Source organism: Sminthopsis crassicaudata, chromosome 1, assembly GCF_048593235.1.
Source record: "Sminthopsis crassicaudata isolate SCR6 chromosome 1, ASM4859323v1, whole genome shotgun sequence".
NCBI classification, from domain to species: Eukaryota; Metazoa; Chordata; class Mammalia; order Dasyuromorphia; family Dasyuridae; genus Sminthopsis; species Sminthopsis crassicaudata.
The window spans coordinates 381,615,206-381,642,893 of NC_133617.1; the positions used below are offsets into that span (position 1 = coordinate 381,615,206).

At 34.4% G+C, this 27,688-nt stretch overlaps 1 protein-coding gene across 3 annotated transcripts in view; it reads left to right on the forward strand.

The window, feature by feature from the left end:
* Positions 1 to 431: 431 nt before the first annotated feature.
* The window catches only part of WDR7 (WD repeat domain 7), a 472,816-nt gene continuing 445,559 nt past the window's right edge, over positions 432 to 27,688 (forward strand). For 2 of the 3 annotated variants that reach the window (XM_074279427.1, XM_074279429.1), the window contains exons 1-2: positions 433 to 1,001; positions 26,473 to 26,644. In XM_074279427.1, coding sequence (XP_074135528.1) covers positions 26,486 to 26,644 — 159 coding nt within the window. In that variant the 5' untranslated portion in view covers positions 433 to 1,001; positions 26,473 to 26,485. Of the gene's footprint in view, positions 1,002 to 26,472; positions 26,645 to 27,688 lie in introns of all 3 variants that reach the window. The other variant, XM_074279428.1, reaches the window with a different exon arrangement.

The window sequence follows — 27,688 nt, forward strand, 5'->3', positions numbered from 1 at the left end:
GCCAGGGGAGAAGGCAGCCCTCCCTCACTTTAATCCAGCACATTCGCATGTTATGGTATCACATCCTTGAAGTCAAGGTTCTCTTTGAGAAAGACTAGCAACAACCTTCCATCAAATACTTAGACCTAGCTGTTTGCATATTGCTTCCCCAATTAGGGAGCTCCAGGAGGACGGGTACAGGATTTTCTTTTTTTTCTTATATCCTTAGCACAGACAGGAGCTTGAAGCCTCTGTGGGGCATTTATCAGAGAACTAGATTCCTGGTCTCACGGGACCAAAAGGAGCCTAATCCTCCAGGAGGGAAAAGCCCCAGGGAAGCCGCAAGGTCACCGCCCCGAATTTTACCCTCCGCATAGCGGAAGTTCCTCCTAAGGGGCCCCGCCTCCCATTCAGCCCTAAGGCCGCCCCTTCCGTTTTCACTATCCTCCTCCCTCGGAACTCTAGTAAAGAATCTAGCGCTCCTTTCCCACAACAAAGATGGCAGCAGCGGCCTCCTTTGCTCAGAGTCTCTCCGCTTGAGAGTCTCGAAGGAGGGAGGAGGCAAGAGCAAGAAAGATACCCGAAAGAGGAGGGGGCGGAGAGAGGGGTGGGAATTCAGGGGAGGAAGGAAGTCCTCTTCCGCTCCATTTCTATGGCAACCCGGCTGGGTCCCGCAGCCGTCGATCAAACCCGTACAGTGTCTTTGGGTGTGGGGAAGCTGTGGGTAATTTTTTTTTAACCCCGTTTTTTGCGACAGTCGTGGTGAGGCAGTTGGGGCCGCTGTCAGCTGATTTACTGCAGCGGCGGAGGCAGCAGAGGTAGAGAGAGAGAGATAGTGGCAGCCGCAGCCACAGCCGCTTCCAGCCCGCGGGGCGCTCGAGGACCTCGTCGGGGCTGGAGCCGGAGCCCTCCGGCCCCGCCCGCGCATCTCTCAGCCCAGCGTCCTCTCGCTGCTCTTATTTCCTGGGGAATCGGTGGCAGGGGTCGGGCCGACCCCGCGACGTGAGCTGAGACTTAGGAAGGTAAAGGAGCTTCGGGGTGTTTCCAGGTGCAGCTTCGGGATGAATGGCTTTGCTGACCCGAATGGGTCAGAGGTCAGAGGTCATTCAACATCTGGGAGCTGCTGCCAGCTGTCACCATCTCCCAGAGCGCTCTACTTCCCTACTTCCCTCCCTCCCTCCCACAAATCGGCTTTTGTCAGGTGGTTTCAGGCCACTATCTAAGCTCTGTGCCAGGCATCCTGGGGGCACTTAGAGAATCTTGCCAGGGGGTCTTGTGGCTTTTTTTTTCTTTTCTTGGCCAGTGTCACGTTTGTTTCTGGGGACTAGACGGCGCAGGATTGTCCTTTGGTACCTTGCAGTGGTTTTTGGATTTCAGATGTTGATGATGCTGTTTTGTTGGGAATAAGGGGTGGGGGTGGGGAGGGGAACAATTCTAAGTGGCAAGTTGGACTGGTGCCTTTGAGTAGTGCTACCGTGTCTTGGGCTATAGGTGTCAGTTGCCTTGATGTCCCCTAAGGAGCGAGCTTTGAGATCACCATCGTTTCATATTTGAGATGTTTTTCAGTTTTGGTCCCATGGCTATAGGACTGTGACATCTACCATCACTGCTTTATTTGCCGATAGATCTCAGGTTTCTGAAGTTTTATTTTGGGATTAGTGCTGTATATAACCTTCGTTTTTTGTTTTTTTTTTTTTTCACTTTGGATTTTTACCCTATGGTTTATTTCCATCACTTGCTGTGCAGTAGTTCAAAGGTTCAGCTTGCTGGCCACCTACACCCCTTCCTAAGGGCAATGGTTAGGCTAGGAAAATTGCACACTCGGGGTTTTGAGACTTGGTATGGGGGGGGGGAAGAGTGGATCTGGTGTCATTTAACCTGTCTGTGCCTCATTTTCCTCATCTCTAAAATGAAAAGGTTGTGTTGGATGATCTCTTAGTTTCTTTCTGTGTATCAATATGTGATCTTGCGATGACTGTTGAATTTGGGTTTAATATGTAGCCTGTGCTTTTCTATGTAACATTTGCTATGAGTCATGGATCCAGAGTTTATTACTTAAATTATATTTGTAAACTTAGACTACAGGCATTAAAATCAATTGTGAGATATGCAAAGTTCTCAAACATTTTTACATATTTTTTTTCAGTATTTTCATAATATAGAAGTAAATTTTTAAATAGTCCATTGAAGTATATATTGAAAATACATTCATTATTGGAAGCTGAATATTTGTTAGAATATCCAAAATAAAAGAATTTTTAGATGCAGCAAATTGGAAAAACAAAGTCTGAACTAAATAGATATTTAGAGATATTTGTTGCCATAATTTTTCTTTAAATCAATTTTTACAGTATTCTCGATTGTGTAAAATTCACTTTGCTGTGTCTCTTCATGTATTTATAGTCTATTGTAATGGATAGACATATGCTTGTTGATACCTTACTTAAGTTTTATGAATACTTGCTTTGGGATTGAAGACATTCAAAAAGGCCATCCTTTTGCTTGTTTACTGTCACTGTACTTGTTTAACATCACCTAGAGGATAGAGAGAGACAATTTTCTTTCAATTTCATTTTTAAACTTTATTTTGGCTAGGTGGTCTTTGGAATCATAGGATTTAGAACTAGAATGGACCTTTAAGATCATTTAATACAAACCATCTTGTTTACATATGAGACTGAGACCCATAAGAATTAATTGACTTTCTTTTGGTCACTAAGGTATAAATGGAGATTTAAACCTAGATCTCATTTCAAATTGAATTTCCACCAGACCAACATTCTAGGGGGACAGACCAAATGTCATATGCAAGTCATGTTCATAGAGATAGCTGTAAAAGGTTGTGAGGTGAAATAGGCTCTTCTTAAGAAAGGAGGTTGATACCTTCCATCATACTAAGCCATTTAAAATTTTGGATATAGGCAAGATAGATCTAGAGTATGGGAAAAATATTTTGAATATACATTTATACTAGAATTTCAGAATTTCTTTATGATTATATTTATTATTCATCCTGTATGTGATATTTTTGTTAGAGTGGCTAGCTAGTTTAGCATGGAATTAATATTGTCCAAGATTGGAGAGTTGGTCCCTCATATCTTAAAGTTCTTTTGAATTCAGCCTCTAATTTGATCTTTACAGAACAGATAGTATTATAAGACATTATCATATAATGTTAGAAACATTGAATTTAGACTCAGAGGACTTGGGCATCTCTGCCAGCCCCTTGATCTTGGATAAGCCACTAATCTCTCTGAAATATCTATTTTCCTGCTTTTAAAATGAGACTGATATTTGGAATATTTACCACATAGTTGTTAAGAAAGTGCTTTGCAAACTTTAAATGTGTGAATGTGAGGTATTTCTAATTTGACGTTTTCATACTATAAAGAGTATTTTCTTAGGTTAGTGGTGCCTGTTTAGCCATCCTAATTCTTATGACATTCAAATTTATTATAATAACTCTATCTTTGCTAATAGTTTGTGTATCTGTGTTTGTGGATGTGTAGTATCCATCACTGGTTAGCAAGTTGGTAGATTGTGCCAGTAGCAATCTTGCTATTCATTTAATAGTTTCTTTAGCTGTATTCTTTAAGAGTCATACCACATATTAGAGATTTAAAAAGTCTCCTATGAGTTGGGAAAATGAAGAAGTGAGCCTCACCAAAAAATCACTTATTTTCGGACAGAGTAAGAAGCTTCAATCAGGACATCTGCCATTACTTATAACATTATTGGTTATCTGATCAGTGATTAACATCTAATTAGTATGTTAGACTTAAGGAAGTTTGTGGTTCAGTGGGGAGTCTGATTTTAGAGTCTAGACGCCTTGATTCCAAATCCTGAATCCAAAATTTAGGAACTTGTTTCCTCTTCTATAAAATGGCAGTAATAATATCTGTGGTGCTTACTTCCCAGTAGTATTGGAAGGCTCATATAAGAAAGTATTTAAGTTACCTTGCAAACTCTCATGCACTATATAAAATACCAATTAAAAAAAAAAAATATTGGGCAATTAGGTGGCCCAGTGGATAGAGCCTTAGCCCAGGAGGACCTGAGTTTAAATCTGGTTTCAGACACTTAACACTTCCTAGTTGTGTGATCCTGGGCAAGTCAACCCCAATTGCCTCAGCAAAAAAACACAAAATTAATTCCATAGATTGGGTAAATGAACTTATAGTGGGTGCTTAACTAGAAAATTTGGTTCTTTGTACCATTGATAAGTGTTATGTATTAAATTATAGACATGAAAAATTGTTAAATAAACTTTTGACACCTGCTATGACATTCAAGACCTGTGAATCAAGTACAGTTTTCATCTATTGACAGTTTTAATTAAAGCAGAATATTTTGTGGGTTTTTTTTTTTTTAGAACTAGAAATGTAATTAGAACTTATTTATTAAGAGCTTCCCTTTCATATGTATATTGAGCATTGGCTAACTTTTTTATTTTTTACTGAGGCATTTGGGGTTAAGTGATTTGTCCAGGGTCACACAACTAGGAAGTTTAAGTGTCTGAGATCACATTTGAACTCAGGTTCTCTTGATGTCAGGGTTGGTGCTCTATCCACTGGGCCATCTAGCTGCCTCTCATTAGCTACTTTTTTTGTGTTGTAACCCATTTTATTTTATTTAAATTTTTTTTAAAAAGTATTTTATTTTTCCGAATCCATGCAAAAATAGTTTTTAACATTTACCTTTGCAAAATCTTATGTTCCAAATTTTTCCTCCTCCCCTCTCAAGGCAGCAAGCAATATAGGTTAAACATGCAATTCTTCCAAATATAGTTCCAAAGTTCATGCTGTATAAGAAAAATCAAATCAAAAGGGAAAAAGTCATGAGAAAGAGAAACAGACAAACAAACAAACAAACAAGCAACTACGTAAAGGTGAATATACTATGCCTTGATCCACATTCAATCTCCATAGTTCTCTCTCTGAATATGGATGACACATTTTGTCTCAAGTCTATTGGAATTGTCTTGAATCACCTCATTGTTGAGAAGAGCCAAGTCAATCACATTAATCATCACATAATCTTGTTACTGTTCTCTTAGTTCTCCTATCTTTACTCAATATCAGTTCATGTAAGTCATTCCATGCTTTTCTGAAATCAGTCTGCTCATTATTTCTTAGATAAAAATAATCCATTATTTCATATGCTATAACTTATTCAGCTATTCCCCCATTGAGGGGCATCCATTCAATTTCCAGCTTCTTGCCACTACAAAAAAGGTTGTTGTAACCCATTTTTTGAAAAAGAACAAAAAACGAGCAACCCTGCTCCAAACCCCAGATATGTGCACATAGACCCACATGCAGGTAGAAGTGTATTGGCCATGGTTAATATATATAAATATTATCTCTTTAAGTGAGCATATTTATATGTTAATGTTATATTGAAAGTATCCAGCTGACTCCTCCCCCACCTCAATTGTAGGGAATGATTTACAATCCAAAACCATATTGATGAATATGTACTATTGATGGATTCTATATATTCTTGTTAACTAAAGAGGGATATGGGCAATAAAATATTAGATTAGATTCACATTTCTTGAGATGGGAAAAAGCATTCTTAAATTACAAAAAATTGACTTAAAAATGAATTTTTGCAACACATTCGATATGTTCATAAGCTGCCTGAATTTCCTACTTTCCTCTTGCCTACTTTTAGTTATAATGACATTGTAGATTTTTAGAGATTAAACATTTTTTAGGAATTCCAAAAAAATAAAAAGCTTATTATGGATGGACTGCGGTCATTAGGGTCACATAGGGGAAATGTGACTTGAGCAGGTACTTGAAAGAAATGTAGGATTTGTAATTGCTGAGAGAAGTCAGCCTAGGTCAGAGAAAAGGTGACCATGTTGCATAAGCTTTTATTTTGGGGAGCCCCAGTTGCTCAGTTGTTTGTAGATTAATAATTGAGGTGCTTCTTTAGATAGGGTGTGATAAATTAATGAAAGTGTCAAGGATCTCTCCCACCACAAGAGGCTTTCTGCAGCACCTATGTATAATATAATGTGATACAATATACATTTATCAAGCATCTATGTTGCCAGGTGCTGTGCTAAGTACTAAGGACACAAAAAAAAGAAAAATGGGGAAAAACAACACAAAAGGAAGCTGAAAAAATTGTGGGATGGGGAGGGAATGATGATGGTGGAATCTGATCAAAGAAGTGCAGCTATTGGAAAATGAAGAATTGGCTGAACTTTTTAGTTCTCTTTAAATATAGATTCTGAGGAAGATTTTTTTTCTCTGCCTCTACCCTTTTCATCTAAGGAGCAGAGTGTACTAAGAGTACAGATGAAGTGTGAGTAGGAAAGCTGGTACAATCTCCATGAGGAGATGATGAGTTTCCTGATTGATTAATTTTCTCCTTTTTTTTGGGAGAGAATAATAATGGTACAGATGAATCCAAGGGATACAACTGGTGAACAATGAAGAGTTGTCTGGTCAACTACTGCTACATTTGCAGTTAGTACTCTCAGTCCTCAGGAATGTAAATGGAGTTCTCATTAAATTTTCCTATGGCCCCTTCTTAGTCCTTACCATTATGCGATTCATTACATGTTCAGATTTTTATAGGATCAAGTATATCATATTATGGGAAGCATTTTATGCAGATTGACTAATTCTAAGCAGGCAGTGAAGCATCTACCCTGGTATAGTAGAAAATCATTGGAATTGAAATCTGGTTTTCATATTGACTCTGTTATATTCTAACTCTGCATATGTAACCCCGGGTCATTCTTCTAACATATAGATATTGGACAAAAATTTTAATTTCATTGACCCCTAATCTCTTTATCTTTAAAGTTTATTCCTGGGCTGTGGTCTTGAATTCATTTCCTTTTTCAGCACTTTGTTTTAGGGTAGCTTCCTTAAATTTTCTTTCTTTGCCTATCCATAATTGATTTTAGCTTTTGCAGCTTTTCTTTTTCATTTTTTCTTGGCTCTTTCTCTTAGATCTTAGGCTTCTATCATAAACTGAATATGCCTGACTTTAATAAAGTTCATCCTGAAGTTTTTAGGTAAAAATCTGTACCAAATTAGCTACCATATAGGAACAAAAATCCAGTAAGTCCTAATCACTTATTTACTATGGTGTTATGCTAAATTACTACAAAAAACTGTCTAATGTATTCCTTGACTCTTATTTTTCTTATACTCAGACTCTTAACCCCTTGTAATCTAACGAAATAAAACTGTTTCAATAATCTATAAATCTCTAAATTCCCAAATCTAACAGCTTTTACTTCTCATATTGTTCTATAATCATTTTCTTTCCAGTGTCAAAATATTTTGAAGATACTCTGTTTTGCAAAGCTAAGGCCTAGCTAGCGGATTGTGTTCTGAGTTTAGCATAACAGTAATCCTTTGCATGCTGTATGATATCACCCTCTGGTGAGTGCTTGGATCAACACCAGGTGTTTACTGATGGATTTAGCTCCCTATGTATCCCCAGGACCCATCATCACATGCTCACAATCCCTGTTCCTTGTATTGTATTTCTGTTCCTGTCACTTTCTTTCTTTCTTTCTTTCTTTTTCTTTCTTTCTTTCTTTCTTTCTTTCTTTCTTTCTTTCTTTCTTTCTTTCTTTCTTTCTTTCTTTCTTTCTTTCTTTCTTTCTTTCTTTCTTTCTTTCTTTCTTTCTTTCTTTCTTTCTTTCTTTCTTTCTTTCTTTCTTTCTCTCTCTCTCTCTCTCTCTCTCTCTCTCTCTCTTTCTTTCTTTCTTTCTTTCTTTCTTTCTTTCTTTCTTTCTTTCTTTCTTTCTTTCTTTCTTTCTTTCTTTCTTTCTTTCTTTCTTTCTTTCTTTCTTGAAATACACAAAACATCTTTAATACTCTAAGATTTTAGGAGTTTGGTGAAAAGTTATGAGTTAGATAATCACAAAATTTTTTTCTTTTCTTCAAGACTCAGCCCAAGTGACAACTCTTCTGAAAAGCCTTTTAAGACTTTAATAACCCCCCACTTATTTATCTGTCCTTCCTTCAGAATTATATTTATGTGTATACATATTGCTTCTCTCAGTAGAATAAAAGTACTTTGAGGACAATATAACTTTTTGTATTTGTGGATGATATCCTTCATCTCTTTTTTGAACTCTTCTAACATTTACATGACACAATTTAGCATTTAATTATAAAATGTTTCTCTTTTGTTATCCATTATTGCTTTGTTTAAGAGAGTGTTATAAACTCTTGAGGGCAGATTTTTTCCTTATCCTTCTGTGAATCTCCTAAACAACCTAGTACTACCCTGGGCAAATAGTAGGTGCTCAATTAGTTGTTGCTATTAAAAAAAAGAAAAAAAAAAGAAAAAAAGAATTATTTTTTAAAATGTCAGACATTAGTTAGCATTTTCCCAGAGTTCCAATGTATGTGGAATATTATCCTTGGCACTGATAGAAATCAATACAAAAAGAAGTTTAAAACTTTGTTGACTATCAGTGGGAGGAAAGCCTCTCATTATTCTTTTTTTTTTTTTTTCACAAAACCCTTTTTATACCTCACAGAGTAATCATGACTCTTCAGACTTGAGACATTGACTGTTTCTAGAGGACCCAAGGATTCTTATATTGTCCTCAAAAGTGCCAACTATGACAACTGTTTCAAGACCTAAGAATGATTATGTCATAGTCCAGACCACTTTTATATAATAAGCACTGCCTCACCTTTGTTTATTAAGTTGTTTTTCTCAGGAGATTTCCTTGCTTACAACTTGTTTTCCTCACTCTAACAAATTATTGTGCTACTTTGTATCCCAACACACCTCTCCTTAGCCTGCTCTGTTCAGTTCTGGCCATTGCCATGTTAGAGATTAGATCTTTCCCAAACAGTCCAGTCTGGACTGTATTCAAAATTCTACTGATACCAATTCACTCTGGTTAATCTCAGGGTCACCATTAATTAATTAATTATTAACCTCCTCCCCCCCCCCAGGCAATTGTGGTTAAGTGACACAATTAGGTCACATAATTAGGAAGTGTCTGATATCAAATTTGAACTCAGGTCCTTCTGACTTCAGGGCTGGTGCTCTATCCACTGTGCCACCTAACCACCCTCAGGGTCATTTTTAATTTTATTTTCCCCTTCACTCATAGCCTCTCACTTGATGTGATGTCAGTTATCTACAATGTCTCTGGTATGTGTGCCCTTTTCTCTACTCTAAAGTCATCACCTTAGTTCAAACACATATTACTTTTTGCCTGCACTGTTTCAGTAACCATCTAATTGGTTTTCTAGCATCCTGTCTTTCTCCAAGATATACACGACAAAATCGCTAAATTGATATTCCTGAAGCACATATCTGATAATGTCACTTCTCTATGCAGGAAATTTCAATAATTGTTTCTAGGATAAAATAGGAATTCCTGTTTGGCTTTTAAAGCCTTTCACAATTTAATCCCTGCCTGTCTTTTTAGATTGATTTTTTTTTTTTTTAACATTACTCCTTTGCATACATTTTTTAAAGCTAAATTGACCCATTTGCTGTTTACTTTTGTGAACTTCTATCCTCTTCCTTCTATGCTTTTGCTTAGGCTATCCCTTGTCTCCTGAAAATGCTTTTCTTCAAGACTCAGCCCAAGTGACAACTCTTCTGAAAAGCCTTTTAAGACTTTAATAACCCCCCACTTATTTATCTGTCCTTCCTTCAGAATTATATTTATGTGTATACATATTGCTTCTCTCAGTAGAATAAAAGTACTTTGAGGACAAGTACTATTTTGTTTTTGTCTTCACATTGCCAGAGACAGGGTGCTTAAAAATACTTGCTTTACTGAATGTTCACTGGAACAGATCAACTAATTATTGTAATTGAAGCATAATATAATTAACAAATAATTACATTTGTATGCCCTTTAATAGACAAAGATTTTTGATCCTGTGATTTATTATTGGGAAAAAATAGGTCACCTCTGCCTTGCTCACATTTTTATTCATTCCTTTCCCTTGCTCTGATATCATATATAAATTCAGTTGTACCATTGTTTGGGAAGATCTGTCATTCGGTACAAATTTATCTTTACAAAATATCTATATACATGCACATAGAAATCCTAGTTTATACTTTTTGATATACTTAAAATTTGGGATTTTAAATATGCTCTGTTTTTAATATGAAAAAGTGTTTTAGCAACATTTATTTGTCATTTTTATAGAGAATTGATTAGGGTCAGGGAGAAAATTGGAAAGTAACTTCTCTGTTCAAAGCTGAACTAATTATTTTCTTCCCCCCTACCCAGCTTTCTCTTTTTCCTTCCTTCTCTGTTATAGACACCACCATCTTCCCAGATCAAATGAGATAATATTTGTAGAGAACTTAGTATACAGAGCCTGCTACATAATAGATACGAAACAAATATTTGTTGCTTTTGCTTTCCCTTAGTTGCCCTAGATGTATTTTAGGATATTATCTTCAACTTATCTTCTGGGATCATCCCCTCTTATTATCCTCCTTCCCCCTCCTGTTGAATCTAAATTTGTAGCACCTCTAATATATGTCACCTTTTCTCTTCTGACACTGCCATCATCCTCAAATAAGACTCCATCACTTCTTATGTGGACTGTTGCAGTTGCCTACTGGTTAGTCTCCTTGCATCAGTATCTTACCCCTCTAGTACATTCAATTGTCAAATTGATCTTTTTAAAGCACAACTCTGATCAAATTCAATCCCTCAGTAGTCCCCATTCAATAAATTATATTGGATTCTTTATACCTTCAAGAAATAATACAAAAAAATCTTTACAACCTTGTTCCTTCCTGCCTTTCCTGTTTTTTCAGCTGGTGGAGATGATGAAGAAGCACATTCTGGACACTGAGAAAAAAGCTTGAAGTCAGCTGTAGCTGTGATAAACTGCAACTTTGTAGGGGAGGAAGGCTGGATAGGTAGAATTGAAATCAGTCTGTATGAGAATTCTGAAGGCCAGGCTAATTTGCATTTTATTATTTTAAAAATATATATCTTTTTGTTCTTCTAGGTGAATTTTACTATTTAGTTCTGTAATCTTTTAGATTGGCATGACAAAGAATCTGTATATTAATTTAGGTAGTGTCATTTTTATCATACTGATATTTTCCAACTATGAGTTATTAATGTCATTCCAATTATTTTACTCTGTCTTACATTTTATAAAGAGGGTGTTGTAGTTAAATATTTAAGCTCAATGTATGTTTTGGTACTGTATATTCAAATATTTTTACATTTATTTTATTTTGAATATTATTTCTTTTTTATCTCTTCCTACTAGATTTTGTTGGTAATATAAAGAAATATGTAATGCTTTGTTTCTTGTTATTTACTGAAGCTTTAGTTGAATGTTTGGGGTTCTTTACATAAATTATGTTCTTGCCAACAAACAGCCTTACTTTTTTTTCCCTTTCTGCTTATGCTTAATTCTTTTAATTTTTTTTCCCTTGTTAGTATAATCCTGATTTTAGAACTATATGAAATAATTGTGGCAGCAGTAGTTCAGGAGAAAAATCAAAGCTTAATATGTCAAATTTGTGATGCATTCATTCTTTGTAGATGTGTTAAACTAAACTATGGGAGCTAAGGTTGTCAAGTGAGAATAGAAGACAAGATGTCAAAGGGGAGAGAACCCTTGTGGATACATGTTCCAGGGACTGACCATAATGTAGTTTCCGAAAAGGAGCTGTTAGAATAGTAGGAAGAGAACCAGGAGAGAGAAGTATCAGGGAAGCCCAAATGAGGCAAGCTATTTAAACAGAGGGAAGGGTTTTTGACAAATCTGTGGCAGGTCCGGTTGCAGCAAAATGACCCTTGGATTTTTGCAACTGTAAAACCATTGTAGACCTTGGAAAGCATAGTTTCAGGAAAGTGGTAGAAGTGGAAAGCAAATTTTAGAGGGTTAAATACAGTTGATTAGGATGTAAAAGCAGTGAAGAAAGAGTACCTTTTCTAGAAGGGTAGAGATAGAGCAAAAGTTGGTTGGTAGGGTCAGTGAAGTAATTTTAAGGATTGAGGAGACCTGGGTAACAAGGACAATTAAAAACAAAATAAATCAAATAAAGATCTGGGTAAAGCTCCGAACTCACACATGCAGAAATCCAACTATTTATTTTGTTTTATTGATGCTTTAAAAAACCCCAAACACTCATTGTCTCTTGCCAGTAAAATTCTTTTCTAGCCCCGAGTATAGATAAGCAAAAGAGATGAAAACATTGGGCATATTTGACAATCTTATGCTCACTTTTGTTGTGCTACTGCTCTGCCAGAAGAAATGGAGAACACTACCATTAGTCTTTTGAAGTCAGAATTGGTTATTATATTAATTAGAGTTCTGATGGTTTTCAGAATTGTTTTCCTTTATAGAATTGGGGATCATTATGTAAATTGTTCTTTTGTTTCTGTTTACTTCACTTTGCATCCCTTCATGTTACACTTGTTAGATTTCTTAAATTACTTGTTGTTTCTTATAACTTAGTATTTCATTATGTTCATGAATCACAATTTGTTCAACCATTTCCCACATTATGGACTCATTTCTTTTCTGGTTCTTGCTACCACAAAAAATACTGCCCCAAGATTTTTTGGTTTTGTTTTTTAATATATAGGACTTTTTCTCTATCTCTAGTTTGTGTTTGCGGATGCCAGTGGCATCACTAGCCCAAATTTAATTTGATGACTTCAAATAAAAATCTGGATAATTTTCTAGATGATTAACTCATTTTATTATTCCCAATAATGCATTAGTGTGCCTGTCTTTAATCTTTTAGTAGATTTTTCAAGTTAGATTTTCATTGTCATCCTTATTAGTCCTAGATAGATAGAAACTGAAATCTCAGAATTGTTTTAATTTTTATTCATCTTATTGGTGATATCTATGAGGTAGTGATTAGAAATCTGGTCTTGAAACCTGGAAGACTTGGATTCGAGTCCCTCCTCTGACAACATACTGGCTGTATAATCTTGGGCAAGTCATGGAACTTTTCAGTTCTCTAGGCCAAAGTTTCTTAAGTTGCAGTCCCTTGTGGGGTCTTATAACTGAATGGGTTGCAAAATTATAATTTATTATCAGTAAATGTTTTATTTGTATATCTATATAGCTGGAGTTGGCTTAAAAACAAACAAACAAAAAAACCTTTAAGAAGCCCTACTCTGGATCAAAGATGTCAGACATGCATTTCACAAGCCTAGTAGATTTTAATGTGTTGATGGATTAATTAAAAAAAATATACACATACATCTGGTTTTCTAAGTCATATGTGGCCCATAACAATCCTTAGGTGCTGTTTGCTGAACTCCTTTTCTATTTGAGTTGACATTACTGCTGTAGACAATTCTTGAAATTTCACTACAAGTTGTAGAACTGGACTTCTTACACTTTTTCTACTCATGACCTCTTTTTATCTAAGAAATTTTTATATTACCCTAGGTATAAATATGTGTGTGTGTGTGTGTGTGTGTGTGTGTATTATATACATATAATAGGTATACAAATGAAATATTTACCGATAAGGAAACATAATTTCACAGTTACCACATTCTGTTATGAGACTCTATATGGGGTTATGACTCACTAATTAGGAAGCTGGGTTGTAGACTTTAGGCTTACCTGCATTGATAAAGGGATTTTTCTCACCTGGGAATTTTGTGTACCAGTAAAATCACATCCTTATACTTTTCTTTAGTTCTTTATGGCTTTTCTTTCTTTCTCTCCCTCCCTCTCTCCCTCTCTGCCTCCCTCCCTCCCCCCTCCTTCCCTCTTTTCCTTCCTTTCTCCTCTCCTTCCTCCCTCCCTCCCTCCCCTCTTTTTCTCCCTTCTTCCCCTCTCTTTCTCCCTCCCTCCCTTCCTTTCTCCCCCCTCCCTTCCTTTCTCCCCCTCCCTTCCTTTTTTCCTCTCCCTCCTTTCTTCCCTCCCTCCCTCCTTCTTTCCTTCTCTCCTTCCCTCCCTTCCTTCCCTCCCTCCCTTCTTTCTTCCCTACCTCTCTTCTTTCTTCCCTCCCTCCCTCCTCTCCTTCCCTTCCTCCCTCCCTTCTTCTCTCTCTCCCTTCCTTCCTTCCTTCCTCCCTCCCTCCTTCTTTCCTTATCTCCCTCCCTTCTTTCCTTCTCTCCCTCCCTCCCTTCCTTCCCTTCCTCCTCCTTCTTTCCCTCCCCCTTCTTTCCTTCTCTCCCTTTCCTTCTTTTCTTCTTTCCCTCCCTCCTTTCTTTCTTCCCTCTCTTCTTCACCTCCCTCCCTCCTTCCTTCCTTCCTTCTTTCCTTCCTTCCTTTATTCCTTCCTTCCTTTATTCCTTCCCTTCTTCCTTCCCTCCCTCCCTTCCTCCCTCCTTCCCTCCTTCCTTCTCTCTCTCTTTTTCTTTCCTTCTGCTTCTTTCTTTCTTTCATTCTTCCTTCCTTCTTTCTCTTTTTCTTTCTTTCTATATCTCTTTCTTTCTCTCTTCCTTTTTTGAAAATTGCTTATTTCCATCTTTGGAATACTCACTTAACTGGCTCTTATTTTGAAATATTTGTGTTACTTGTATATTTTAGATATCAGACCTTTATTAGAGATTTCACATAAAAATTTTTTTATCAATCAACATGTTCTAATTTTTTTCTAGGTGTATTGATTTTATTTGTATAGAACTTTAAAAATTTTATGTAATTGGAAATAATCTATTTTATCTTTTGTGATCTAGATCTCTTGTTTGTTTTTAAGAATGAGAAGATAATACCTAACAGCAAATGATATAAATAATTCTTAGATATATTGACAGACTCAATGAATCTCAGTAAGGCCAAAGTTTTATGTGTGCTAAAGAGTTAGTGGTAGTATAATTAATGGAAATAATTTGCCCAGAACTTCTGCTGTACTGGTAAGACCAGTACAGAATATATTTGGTTCAATTTTGGATTCATATTAGGAAGGATGCTAACAAGCACATTCAGAGGAAGGCAGTCGGATGTTGAAGGGGATTGAAAACATTTCATCAAGGAAGATGTGAAGGATTTGGTGTTATTTAGACTGGAGAAGAGAAGTCTTGAGAGATAATGTTGCTGTACTGGCAGGTACCGGCAGGTACTTACTGGAGAATAATACCTATTCTCTCTGTGACCTTGAACCAGTCAATTAATCTTGTTAATTCCCAATTTCCTTATTAAAATGTGGGAAGGAACTGGACTAGTTCAGTGTCTAACATTTTTTCACTTCTAACTCATACATTGATCTTCAAATATATGAAGTTATATAAAAGAAGTACATTTGTTATATATACTTTGAGAGATCAGTACTGAAATCATTGCCTGGAATTGGGGCTCAATAAAAAGAAGGTGCTTTTAATAATTAGTACTTTGTAGTAGCATAATTAAATGCCCTATGAAGTAGTAAGCATTGTAAGTGAAATATTTAGGCAAAGACTAGATGGCTATTTTGTCTGTAATTATAAAAGAAATTATTGTATAGTTGCAATAAATAACCTATAAGCTTCTGATTTTGAGATTCTATATCTTGTTTCTGAAAGGAAGGTATATAAAATGTTTAATTGTGAAATTCCTGGTTAGTTTACCATAAATTGTAACATTTCAGACTTAGGTAATGCAGATTTTAACTATCTTTGTGTTGTACTTGGCATTGATGCTAACAAATTTATTTGTCAATCAATAAACAAATGTTTATTGAGCACTCGTGCTAGATACTGTGCTAAAATAAGCTTTCTGAATACAAGTACAAAGAATGAAATGATTTTTGCTAGGATAGAACTTATATTGAGGGAGACAACAATTGCACATAAATATATCTAGCATCAACTGGATTGGAACCAACCTCTAATTTATGAATGACTGGAATCAAACAAAACAAGTCAGAGACTGGAGATTTAGGGATCAAAGAGAATTTAATTAATTTCAGAGTGAGAAAAAATGTTTGCAACTGGAAGCTTAAAATCTGATTTCTCATTTATTTCATTATTCTTTTATACTACCTATCCTACCAACATTTATTACTTCTTTGTTTCCTCTGTCTATGGCAGTCCTTTCCTTATCTGGCTTTAAAGGCCAGATCATCATAGGAAATGAAAGGAAAAAAAATGAATAGGAAAAAAAGTCTACAGTGAATAAGTACTCAGTTTAAAATAGAATTCACTTATTCATGGCAGAGAAATGTATTTGGAGTTTTGATAGAGGAAATGTTTTTTGATTGATTAATGTAGTCAGGGATAACTTTTTGATCTCTCTTAATGCCCAAATAAGATAAAAAATAAAAACATGTTCACTGTATTCTACAATCAGAAATAAATTCTGTCCTTAACTATAAGTACTGTTTAGTCTTCTTCTTCTTCTTCTTCTTCTTCTTCTTCTTCTTCTTCTTCTTCTTCTTCTTCTTCTTCTTCTTCTTCTTTCTTTTTTTTTTTAACAAGTATTACTATAATACATTTTTGATAGTAACTTCAATTTTGTTAAATAGAATTTCTTTTTTTTTATTTTTTATTTTTTTAATTTATTTTTTATTAATTTTATAATTATAACATTTTTTGACAGTACATATGCATAGATAATTTTTTTTACAACATTATTCCTTGCACTCATATCTGTTCCGAATTTTTCTTTTTTTTTTTTTTTAATTTTTAATTTTATTTTATAATTATAACATTTTTTGACAGTACATATGCATGGGTAATTTTTTACAACATTATCCCTTGCACTTACTTCTATTCAGATTTTTTCCCTTCCTCCCCCAACCCCCTCCCCCAGATGGCAAGCAGTCTTATATATGTTAAATATATTACAGTATAATTTAGATACAATATATGTGTGTAGAACCGAATTTTTTGTTGCACAGGAAGAATTGGATTCAGAAGGTAAAAATAACAGTTTACATTCATTTCCCAGTGTTCCTTTTCTGGATGTAGCTGGTTCTGTCCATCATTAATCAATTGGAATTGGATTAGTTCTTCTCTATGTTGAAGAAATCCACTTCCATCAGCATACATCCTCGTACAGTATCATTGTTGAAGTGTATAATGATCTTCTGGTTCTGCTCGTTTCACTCAGCATCAGTTGATGTAAGTCTCTCCAAGCCTCTCTGTATTTCTCCTGTTGGTCATTTCTTATAGAACAATAATATTCCATAACATTCATATACCATAGTTTACCCAACCATTCTCCAATGGATGGACATCCATTCATCTTCCAGCTTCTAGCCACTATGAAAAGGGCTGCCACAAACATTTTGGCACATACAGGACCCTTTCCCTTCTCTAGTAGTTCCTTGGGGTATAAGCCCAGTAGTAGTATGGCTGGGTCAAAGGGTATGCACATTTTGATAACTTTTTGGGCATAATTCCAGATTGCTCTCCAGAATGGTTGGATTCTTTCACAACTCCACCAACAATGCATCAGTGTCCCAGTTTTCCCACAGCCCCTCCAACATTCATCGTTATTTGTTCCTGTCATCTTAGCCAATCTGACAGGTGTGTAATGATACCTCAGAGTTGTCTTAATTTGCATTTCTCTGATCAATAGTGATTTGGAACACTCTTTCATATGAGTGGAAATAGTTTTAATTTCATCATCTGAAAATTGTCTGTTCATATCCTTTGACCATTTATCAATTGGAGAATGGCTTGATTTCTTATAAATTAAAGTCATTTCTCTGTATATTTTGGAGATGAGGCCTTTATCAGAACCTTGAACTGTAAAAATGTTTTCCCAATTTGTTACTTCCCTTCTAATCTTGTTTGCATTAGTTTTGTTTGTGCAGAAACTTTTTTTTTTTTTAATTTTTAATTTTATTTTATAATTATAACATTTTTTGACAGTACATATGCATGGGTAATTTTTTACAACATTATCCCTTGCACTTACTTCTATTCAGATTTTTTCCCTTCCTCCCCCAACCCCCTCCCCCAGATGGCAAGCAGTCTTACATATGTTAAATATATTACAGTATAATTTAGATACAATATATGTGTGTAGAACCGAATTTTTTGTTGCACAGGAAGAATTGGATTCAGAAGGTAAAAATAACAGTTTACATTCATTTCCCAGTGTTCCTTTTCTGGATGTAGCTGTTTCTGTCCATCATTAATCAATTGGAATTGGATTAGCTCTTCTCTATGTTGAAGAAATCCACTTCCATCAGCATACATCTTCGTACAGTATCATTGTTGAAGTATATAATGATCTTCTGGTTCTGTTCGTTTCACTCAGCATCAGTTGATGTGAGTCTCTCCAAGCCTCTCTGTATTTCTCCTGTTGGTCATTTCTTATAGAACAATAATATTCCATAACATTCATATACCATAGTTTACCCAACCATTCTCCAATGGATGGACATCCATTCATCTTCCAGCTTCTAGCCACTATGAAAAGGGCTGCCACAAACATTTTGGCACATACAGGACCCTTTCCCTTCTCTAGTAGTTCCTTGGGGTATAAGCCCAGTAGTAGTATGGCTGGGTCAAAGGGTATGCACATTTTGATAACTTTTTGGGCATAATTCCAGATTGCTCTCCAGTATGGTTGGATTCTTTCACAACTCTACCAACAATGCATCAGTGTCCCAGTTTTTCCACAGTCTCTCCAACATTCATCATTATTAGTTCCTGTTAGCTTAGCCAATCTGACAGGTGTGTAATGATATCTCAGAGTTGTCTTAATTTGCATTTCTCTGATCAATAATGATTTGGAACACTCTTTCATGTGAGTGGAAATAGTTTTAATTTCATCATCTGAAAATTGTCTGTTCATATCCTTTGACCATTTATCAATTGGAGAATGGCTTGATTTCTTATAAATTAAAGTCAATTCTCTGTATATTTTGGAGATGAGGCCTTTATCAGAACCTTGAACTGTAAAAATGTTTTCCCAATTTGTTACTTCCCTTCTAATCTTGTTTGCATTAGTTTTGTTTGTGCAGAAACTTTTTAATTTGGTGTAATCAAAATGTTCTATTTTGTGATCAATAATGGTCTCTAGTTCTCCCTTGGACACAAACTCCTTCCTCCTCCACAAGTCTGAGAGGTAAACCATCCCATGTTCCTCCAATTTATTTATGATTTCGTTCTTTATGCCTAAATCTTGGACCCATTTTGATCTAATCTTAGTATGTGGTGTTAAATGTGGGTCCATGCCTAGTTTCTGTGCAGAAACTTTTTAATTTGGTGTAATCAAAATGTTCTATTTTGTGATCAATAATGGTCTCTAGTTCTCCCTTGGACACAAACTCCTTCCTCCTCCACAAGTCTGAGAGGTAAACCATCCCATGTTCCTCCAATTTATTTATGATTTCGTTCTTTATGCCTAAATCTTGGACCCATTTTGATCTAATCTTAGTATGTGGTGTTAAATGTGGGTCCATGCCTAGTTTCTGCCATACTAATTTCCAGTTTTCCCAGCAGTTTTTGTCAAATAATGAATTCTTATCCCAAAATTTGGGATCTTTGGGTTTGTCAAAGATTAGATTGCTATTTTTATTCACTATCTTGTCCTGTGAACCTAACCTATGCCACTGATCAACTAGTCTTAAATAGAATTTCTTACAGGGCTCAAGGATATAGTTCTCATACATTATGAGCACTGAAATATATAATGAATTTAAATGGAATAGTTTATATGTTTTTAAAAAATGTTTTACCTTTGATGATTAAATTTTTCTTCATTATTTTATACTCCATTTGAATTTCTTTGTTTTGGACTCTAGAATATTTTTTTCTTTTAAAATGTTATTGAAATGAAAGAAGATTCACAATGTTAGCCTAATTTTTAGCTTTCTGGATATAGAAAAAAAAAAGGTGTTTTCCTAATTATCTAGCTAATATAAAATTAATTTCTTATACTTTAATATAAAAACTTACTGTTTTTCATTTTTACTATGATCCTGAATCCTTTCATACTTTAATATTTTCCCAGGCTGTTACCCCATTCACTGGCCATAGTCTCCTTTCTTTCTCCATCCCATGGTGAACCATTTCAACTCCATCTTATTGTTTATTTTGAAATTCCTTGCTCCGCTTATCCTGTGAGAATAGTTAAAATTTCCCCAATTCCAACCCTGTATTATTTCCACTCTCCCCACCTCTTTCACTCTTGTTAGTGTACTGCTGTATACTCTTCCATTGATTGATTTCATAAATTTTCAATAAATTTCATAAATTAAATAAATTTTGTATTATCTAATGTCAACTAGTCTGCTAGTGCCACCAATCAATTCTTTTATTTCTTTCTTATTGATTCACTATTCTAATTACTAAAATAACCATTGAAAGTGGTCTGACCTCTTTTTATGACTCCCATAGCATTCCTTCCTCTCAGTCTGTTTCCTCCTCTGTGTATCTCATATTCACTGAGAAATGTCCTCCTGTATGTATCTCATATTCATTTGACATTATCTTTCACGATCTTCTTTTCTTTTCCAGTCTCTGATAAATGAGTTGGCCTTTTTTCTTGCCAAGGCTCTCTATAAAGTTAATCTTTCACCACTTTTTTCCTCCCCAACAAATTGCCTTCACTGTCATCCATACAGTCTTTGAGATCTTCACTATCTCCTTGCTGCTTGTAAACACTACTAGATCTTTCCTCTTTTCTTCTTAAAACTCTTCAATCAATTCTACCTTCCCTGCTAGTTATATTCCTATATCTCTCATCCTTTTCTTTTCTAGTCTCCTAAAACATGTGTCTGTACTTTTTCATTTCCTCTCCTTTCACTCTTCATTCTATATTATAGCTAACTTAGTCTACTCTTTATTCCCGATTCATAATAGTACATTTCCTGCCTCAGTGTTTTTGACTGATCACCCATGTACTTGAAATGCATTCTCTCCTACTTCCATAGAGTTCCTGTCTTTATTTGAGATGTACTTTAGGTACTATCATCTGGATGAAGACTTTCTTGATTTCCCTCTTCCTTCCAGTTTTAGCTGTTAGCAACATACATTTAATTTCTATATTTTTTTGTATACATGTTTATATTAACTTTTTTATGCTATATATACTTTTTATTTTTGATGCATTTTTATTTTATTAAATATTTCCCAATTATATGTAAAAATTTTTTTTGATCATCATTGGAAAAAATTTTTGAATTTCAAATTCTCTCTCTCCCTTGTGTCCCTCTTCCCTCCTTGAAAAAGCAAACAATTTGATATCAATTATACATGTGAAATCACTGCATGTATTTTTATATGACCTTAGTGTCTCTCCCATTATGATGTAAGCCATTTTGAATAAGGACTCTGAGATTTTTTTCATTGTATTTGAATCCCTGTGGCCTAGTATAGTGTCTGGCATATGATAGGTACTTAATAAGCAGACGTTGATTGATGACAATTTCTTATGGTAAAATAGTATTTTGTTATTTTTATATCCTATAACTTATTCAGTCATCTGCCAATTGATGGGCATCCCCTAAGTTTTAAGTTGCTATAAATATTTTTGTACATATGCCTTTTTTCCATTTTTGATCTCTTTGGGAACATAGGCCTAGTAGTGGTATCTCTGTGTCAAAGTATGCATATGAACTGTTTAGATATTTTTGATATAGTTTTGATTTGCTTTATATAATGTCTAGAACCAGTCTAGCCAGTGTTTCTGCCAGTAGTGCATTAGTATGCTTATTTTCATGCAAAAGAACACTTATTACTTTCCTTTTTTTAATCGTGTTTGCTTTTCTGCTGAGTATGATTCATTACATTATTGTAATTATTAATGACTTAACAGCATTTTTTCATATGACTGTTGATAGCTTGGATTTCTTTCTTTGAGAACTGCTTGATCATATACTTTGACCATTTATCACACGGAGAATGGTTTTTGTTCTTATAAGCAAATAAGTTCCTTATATATTTAGAATACGAACATTTTATTGGTGAAACTTATTGTAGAGAAATTGTTTCCCTTCTAATTTTTAAGTTCATTAGTTTTATTTGTATGTAATCTGTAATTTTATGAAATAAAATGTTTTTCTTAATCCTTTGAATACTTATCTCTTTGGGAATAGTTTTTATTCCTATACTATATCACTATATCTGATATTTTTGGAATATTTGTTTAATCAGAGATATTTTATGCTAGGATTTTTCCTAATTAAAAGATTTCTGTCCATGCAAAAGTTTTTTAATTTTATGTAATTGAAATTATCTTTCATTTTTAAGATCATTCTTCTATATCATTTAATCATCCTTTTGCTATGGTTTTATTAAGTACTGCCTTTCTTGATCCTTAATTTTTTAAAAATGATGTAATCCTATATATTTAAACAGTGCATCCTCTTGGCACTTGGTGTATGCTGGAAGAAATTGTTCTGAACATAATATCTATCAAATTACTTAACATTTTGAGGTGTTTTCATTTTTTTATCTTTTTTTTTTTTGGACTGGATCTGTGATATTACTAGAGTAGGCAATTCCAGATAAACAAATTCCACTTTATCAAAGCATACATCATCTGCTTTGAAATGTATGCTTTTAGTGATATGACTCCCCCATTCAATGGCTAAATTTCCTGCTTAAGGTGTATGAGGCTGCCTTGTCTTTCTTTTTCAGTTGACCCAGAAGATTTTCTTTATTTGGAAGCTCTTATCAAGAGCTCATATCCTAAGATTTTTCAAAGACTATACTACAATATTTGATTGCTAGTAGGTCTTGTTTTTTATAGTATGATTCATTAAAAAAAACTTTTAAAATAAGTTCCAAATAATTTAGGTAATTATTGCTTTTTGGTATTGTTTGAGGTTTAGTAGCGTAAGGTTTCTTTTATTCCTATTTTTAAAAATCCTTTGAGATTCTTAACCTTTTGTTCCTATAGATAAATTATTGTTTTAAACTAGTTTTATAAAAAAATCCCTTGAGAGTTTGCTGTAACATTAAATATGTAAATTAATTGAGATTGAAATATACCATGAACAGTTCATGTCCCTTCAGTTTAAACTTTTCTTCTGTAAAGAGTGATTTTAGTTGTGTTCACATAAGTACTATATATATATATATATATATGTATGTATTTTGTGTGTATGTGTGTGTGTGTATACTCTAATGTAATCTGTGATCTCATTGATTCATAAGTTCCCTGCATTGTTGTAGATCACAATTCTTCTATGCCTACTCATTCTTGTCCATTGCTCTTATAGCATGTTAGAGACTTTGCTCATTTTCTCCTGATATGAGAGTGCCAAAGATTCACTCTTGCTGTCCACCTCTCTCATCACTTGTCTTGTGACTAGCCCTTTTCTGCACTTCTCATATATTTTATTAATGGCATCTTTTATTTCTCTTCTTCATCAGAGTTCCTCATTGGTTATATGTTGTGATCAACTTATAACAACTGTACATCCCAACATTGCTGCCCATATGATATTCATTTTAAATTCTTTTAAGACTGTTGTTTTACATATTGTATTGCCATCTAGCAATATGGATAGAATGTTTCTATTAAAAAGCTGTATTTTAGAAGCTTGGGGCCAATTATGAAGTTTAGCAATTTCCAAAGCTAAACCAGTCTCCATTCCTTTTCTTTTTTAAGCTTTTAATTGACATTTTTCTCCTTTATATAAACACATTTGGTACTGCAATGTTAGGATCCAAATATGTTAGTACCACTGTGTCCTTGTTGGAGAAAATTCTTATAACATTAAAAAAATCATTATTTTCCATTTTCTTTCATTTTCATTTTTAAACTTTATACAGTTTGTATGTATTTTGAATGAAATTTCTTTTTCTATCTAATGCTGCTGGGTTTTAGTAGTATGCAGAAAACTTGATTTTTGTGTGTTTCCTTTACATCTTGCTATTTTATTAATTTTTTTTGCTTATTTTTCTGTTATTTTTTTTCTTGTTACATTGCTTATTTAATTTAAAAACGCCTTTTCTTTTTGCCTTTTCTAATAGATTATCTCAGTATTCAAACTTTTGCCTCTTTGTCAATTTTTCTTTATATATTCCTTTGTTTGCAGCCTATAGATATACCTATAGATATACTTTAAGATTCTGTTAATAAGCAATGTATTTTTTTGTTGTATTATAGATTTTCTCTTAATTTATGTTTTAAGTTTTCTGCTAAAGATGACAGACAAAATTTTCATTTGCTTTTTGTTTTGAATTTGTGTTGGCTATCCAGTTGCAAGAATTTTCCCTAGGATCCTTCAGTGTTGAACCCAGGGTGACTGGAGGGCCTATAAGAAGCCATTCTATTGTTGATGGAACTGTGAACAAATTCAACCATTTTGAAGAGCAATTTGGAATTATGCTCAAAAAGTTATCAAACTGTGCATACCCTTTGACCCAGCAGTGTTTCTACTGGGCTCATATCCCAAAGAGATCTTAAAGGAGGGAAAGGAACCCACAAGTGCAAAAATGTTTGTGGCTGCCCTTTTTGTAGTGGCAAGAAACTGGAAACTGAGTGGATGCCCATCATTTGAAGAATGGCTGAATAAATTATTGTATATGAATGTTATGGAATATTATTATTCTGTAAGAAATGACCAACAGGATGATTTCAGAGAGATCTGGAGAGACATAAATGAAATGAGCAGAAACAGGAGATCATTATATACAGCAACAATAAGACTATATGATGATCAATTCTAATGGATTCAAACCAGTTCCAATTATTTGGTGATGAAGAGAGCCATATACACCCAGAGAGAGGGCTGTGGGAACTGAGTTTGGACCATAACTCTTTCTGTTGATATTTGCTTGCATTTTATTTTCTTTATCAGGGTTGTGGTTTTTTTCCCTTCTTTACCTGATTTTTCTTATTCAGCAAGATAATTATATAAATATGTGTACATATATTGAATTTAATATACATTTTAACATATATTGGATTACCTGCCAAGTTAGGAGAGGGAATGGGGGGAAGGATAGGAAAATTTGGAACAGAAAGTTTTGCAGGAGTCAATGTTGAAAAATTACCCAGGCATATGTTTTGTAAATGAAAAGCTTTAATTTAAAAATAATAAGAAGAAGCCATTTTCTGTTTTTAGTGAACATCCTGGAGTAGGGTGGCCAACAATTCTGATTGAGAATGACTTCTTGGCCCTGTTGCCTTTCACATTATTGGTCTGGGTTATTGAGGAAGCAGCGATGTAATGGAGAGGGCCATGAGCCTGGGATCTAAGTATTCTTGTCACTCCTGTAGTGCTAGGTATCATAGCTAAGCAGGGATGCTGGTGGTGTTCAGCTTATATCCTCTTCTGTCATGAATTGACATCCTGTTAGTTGCAGATTCTTCTCTTTCATAGCCTTGGATGAGATGGTTGATCCCAGGCTCTGACTCCTCCTTAAATTTCTGGCTGAAACTCTGCAAGTGTTCCTGCTTTTGCTTTCTGGATGGAATAGTAGGTTTTAGGCTCTGATCCTTATGGTATTCTCTGAATAGATAAGGAGTAGGAACTGAATGTACCCCTCTCCTCCTATTCATTACAAGAATTTTCAGAGGGGATATTGAGGTTTTTAAAAGCATTGCACAAATTTCAAGGATAACCCATCCCACCCTTAGTGCTCATTTTCTGTTTTCAATCTTTATATATACATTGATGAATCAGTTGGTCTAACTACACATCAGAAATCACACAACAGATATTCTTTTTAAATACATGCAAAGATAGTTTTCAGCATTTACCTTTGTAAAACCTTGTGTTCCAAATTTGTCTCCTTTCCTCCCCTTCCCCCTGCCCCCTCTTCCCTCTAGCCAAGCGGCAGAAGTTGTTTTTTAGCCACTTGGTTTTATATGTGTGGGCAGTTAGTTTAAACTCTTCTAAATGTTTTTGCTTCTCCTTTAGGGAACACAGTGATATCAGCAAAGCATTGAAACAAACAAAATACTTTTTAAAATTGATTTTTAAAAAAGTATATATTTTTGGATGCCTTTTGACCTTGCATGAAGATGAAGCAGGAAAAAAAAAAAAAAAAACAACCCTTCATCCCCTTACTCCCTGCCCCCATGTCTCTCCCTGCATTGTATTGTTCCTTGTAACAAAGAAAAACTTTTAAGAAAAAATGTAGGTGTAACATTTGACAATTATATACAGTATTATGTCCTTCTGCTAAGAGGACTCCTATATGTTTCTTTGTCTAGACTTTTTATATAAAATATCAGTCAATTGATTTGGGAGTAATAATCATTTAAAGAGAGTTGATTTTTGTTTAGTCATTGTTTGAGTAAAACAAAGGCTAAAGTTGTGTGTGAAGAATTATGTTTGTACAGGCATAAACATTTGGCCAAATTTTGCTACTAAGGTAAAGTGGTGATTTCCTTTTTTTTTTTTTTTTTTTTTTTTGCAGAGGCAATGGGGTTAAATGACTTGCCCAGGGTCACACAGCTAGGAAGTGTTAAGTGTCTGAGATCAGATTTGAGCTCAGGTCCTCCTGACTTCAAGGCTGGTGCTCTATCCACTGTGCCACCTAGCTGCCCCAAAAGTGGTGATTTTCAAATCCTGTGATTATGTAGCTGGACTTTGTCATGAAATCGTAGATATGTAGGGATGTTCTGATGGAATTTTTTTTTTTTTACAATATATTTAAAATTGTCTTTATGAATTTTTCAGGTGTGAAAGCAAAATGGCAGGAAATAGCCTTGTTCTACCAATTGTTCTTTGGGGCCGTAAAGCACCAACACATTGCATCTCAGCTGTGCTTTTAATGGATGATGGGGCTACAATTGTAACAGGATGTCATGATGGACAAATATGTCTCTGGGATCTTTCCTTAGAATTGGAAGTAAGTATACAAGATTATCACTTGTGTCCTTTAGATATAGCTATCTCTTTTTCAGATGACATTTTTTTCTTATTAAAAAAAACAACAGTTCCTACTACAAATATTTTTAAAAATTATTGTAAATCCTTATTTCTTAACCTTTCTTGCAAGGGTGTTTTGGAATAAAAGATAACTGGGAAATTGCTTAATTATAGTTGATATTTCTATTTTATTTTCTCTATTCTAGATCTTAATATTTATTAGCAGGATATAAGTTTAAATCATAGAAAAGCCATATGAAAGCTATTAAACTGTTAGTATAAGAGAATTTTTTTTTTCAACTTGGTGGATTTGACACTTTAACGATTCTGTTACCTACTTTTTGATTTTTTTTCAGTGATTGTGAGTCTTATTGCATTTTGGAAATAGATTAACTTAACCAATTGTGAGATTCATTAATTGCTCTTATTAAATTTTCATTAAAAATACCTGAAAGTTATTGAGAATCTAGTAAGAATCAGAATATCTGCCTTTGTACCAAGTAATTGAAATTTGACTATTTTTAAAAAAGTAAAATGAAATAATGTTTCTGTACATAAGAATAAGAATGGTTATGGTTATAGACCATTCATTTTAATTTGTTTTGCACAATCAAGCAGTTAGTTAACAATAATCTACAGAAGCAAAAGAAATTAAAAGACAAATTTCTTCAGTGATGAATGACTGGCTACAAATAAAAAGACATTTCTTTGAGTCCCCATGACATCACTGGAAAGTTCAGAAAAATAAGGTTTTATTTTAAAATTTTCTTTATTGTATTAAAGTTGACAAACATGAATTTTATTTTTTGATTCTCTAATAAAATGATGAGACCTTATTTTGACTTGTGAAAGTGATCATATTAATGATATGTCAATTTGCTGAAGCTGTATTTTTTTCCCCAGCACATGTAAAAAAATTTTGAGTTCCAGATTTTCTTCCTTCTCCCTTCCTATCACTCCCCTCATTGAGAATGCAAGTAATCAATATAGATTATACATATGTAATCATGCAAAGTATTTCCAT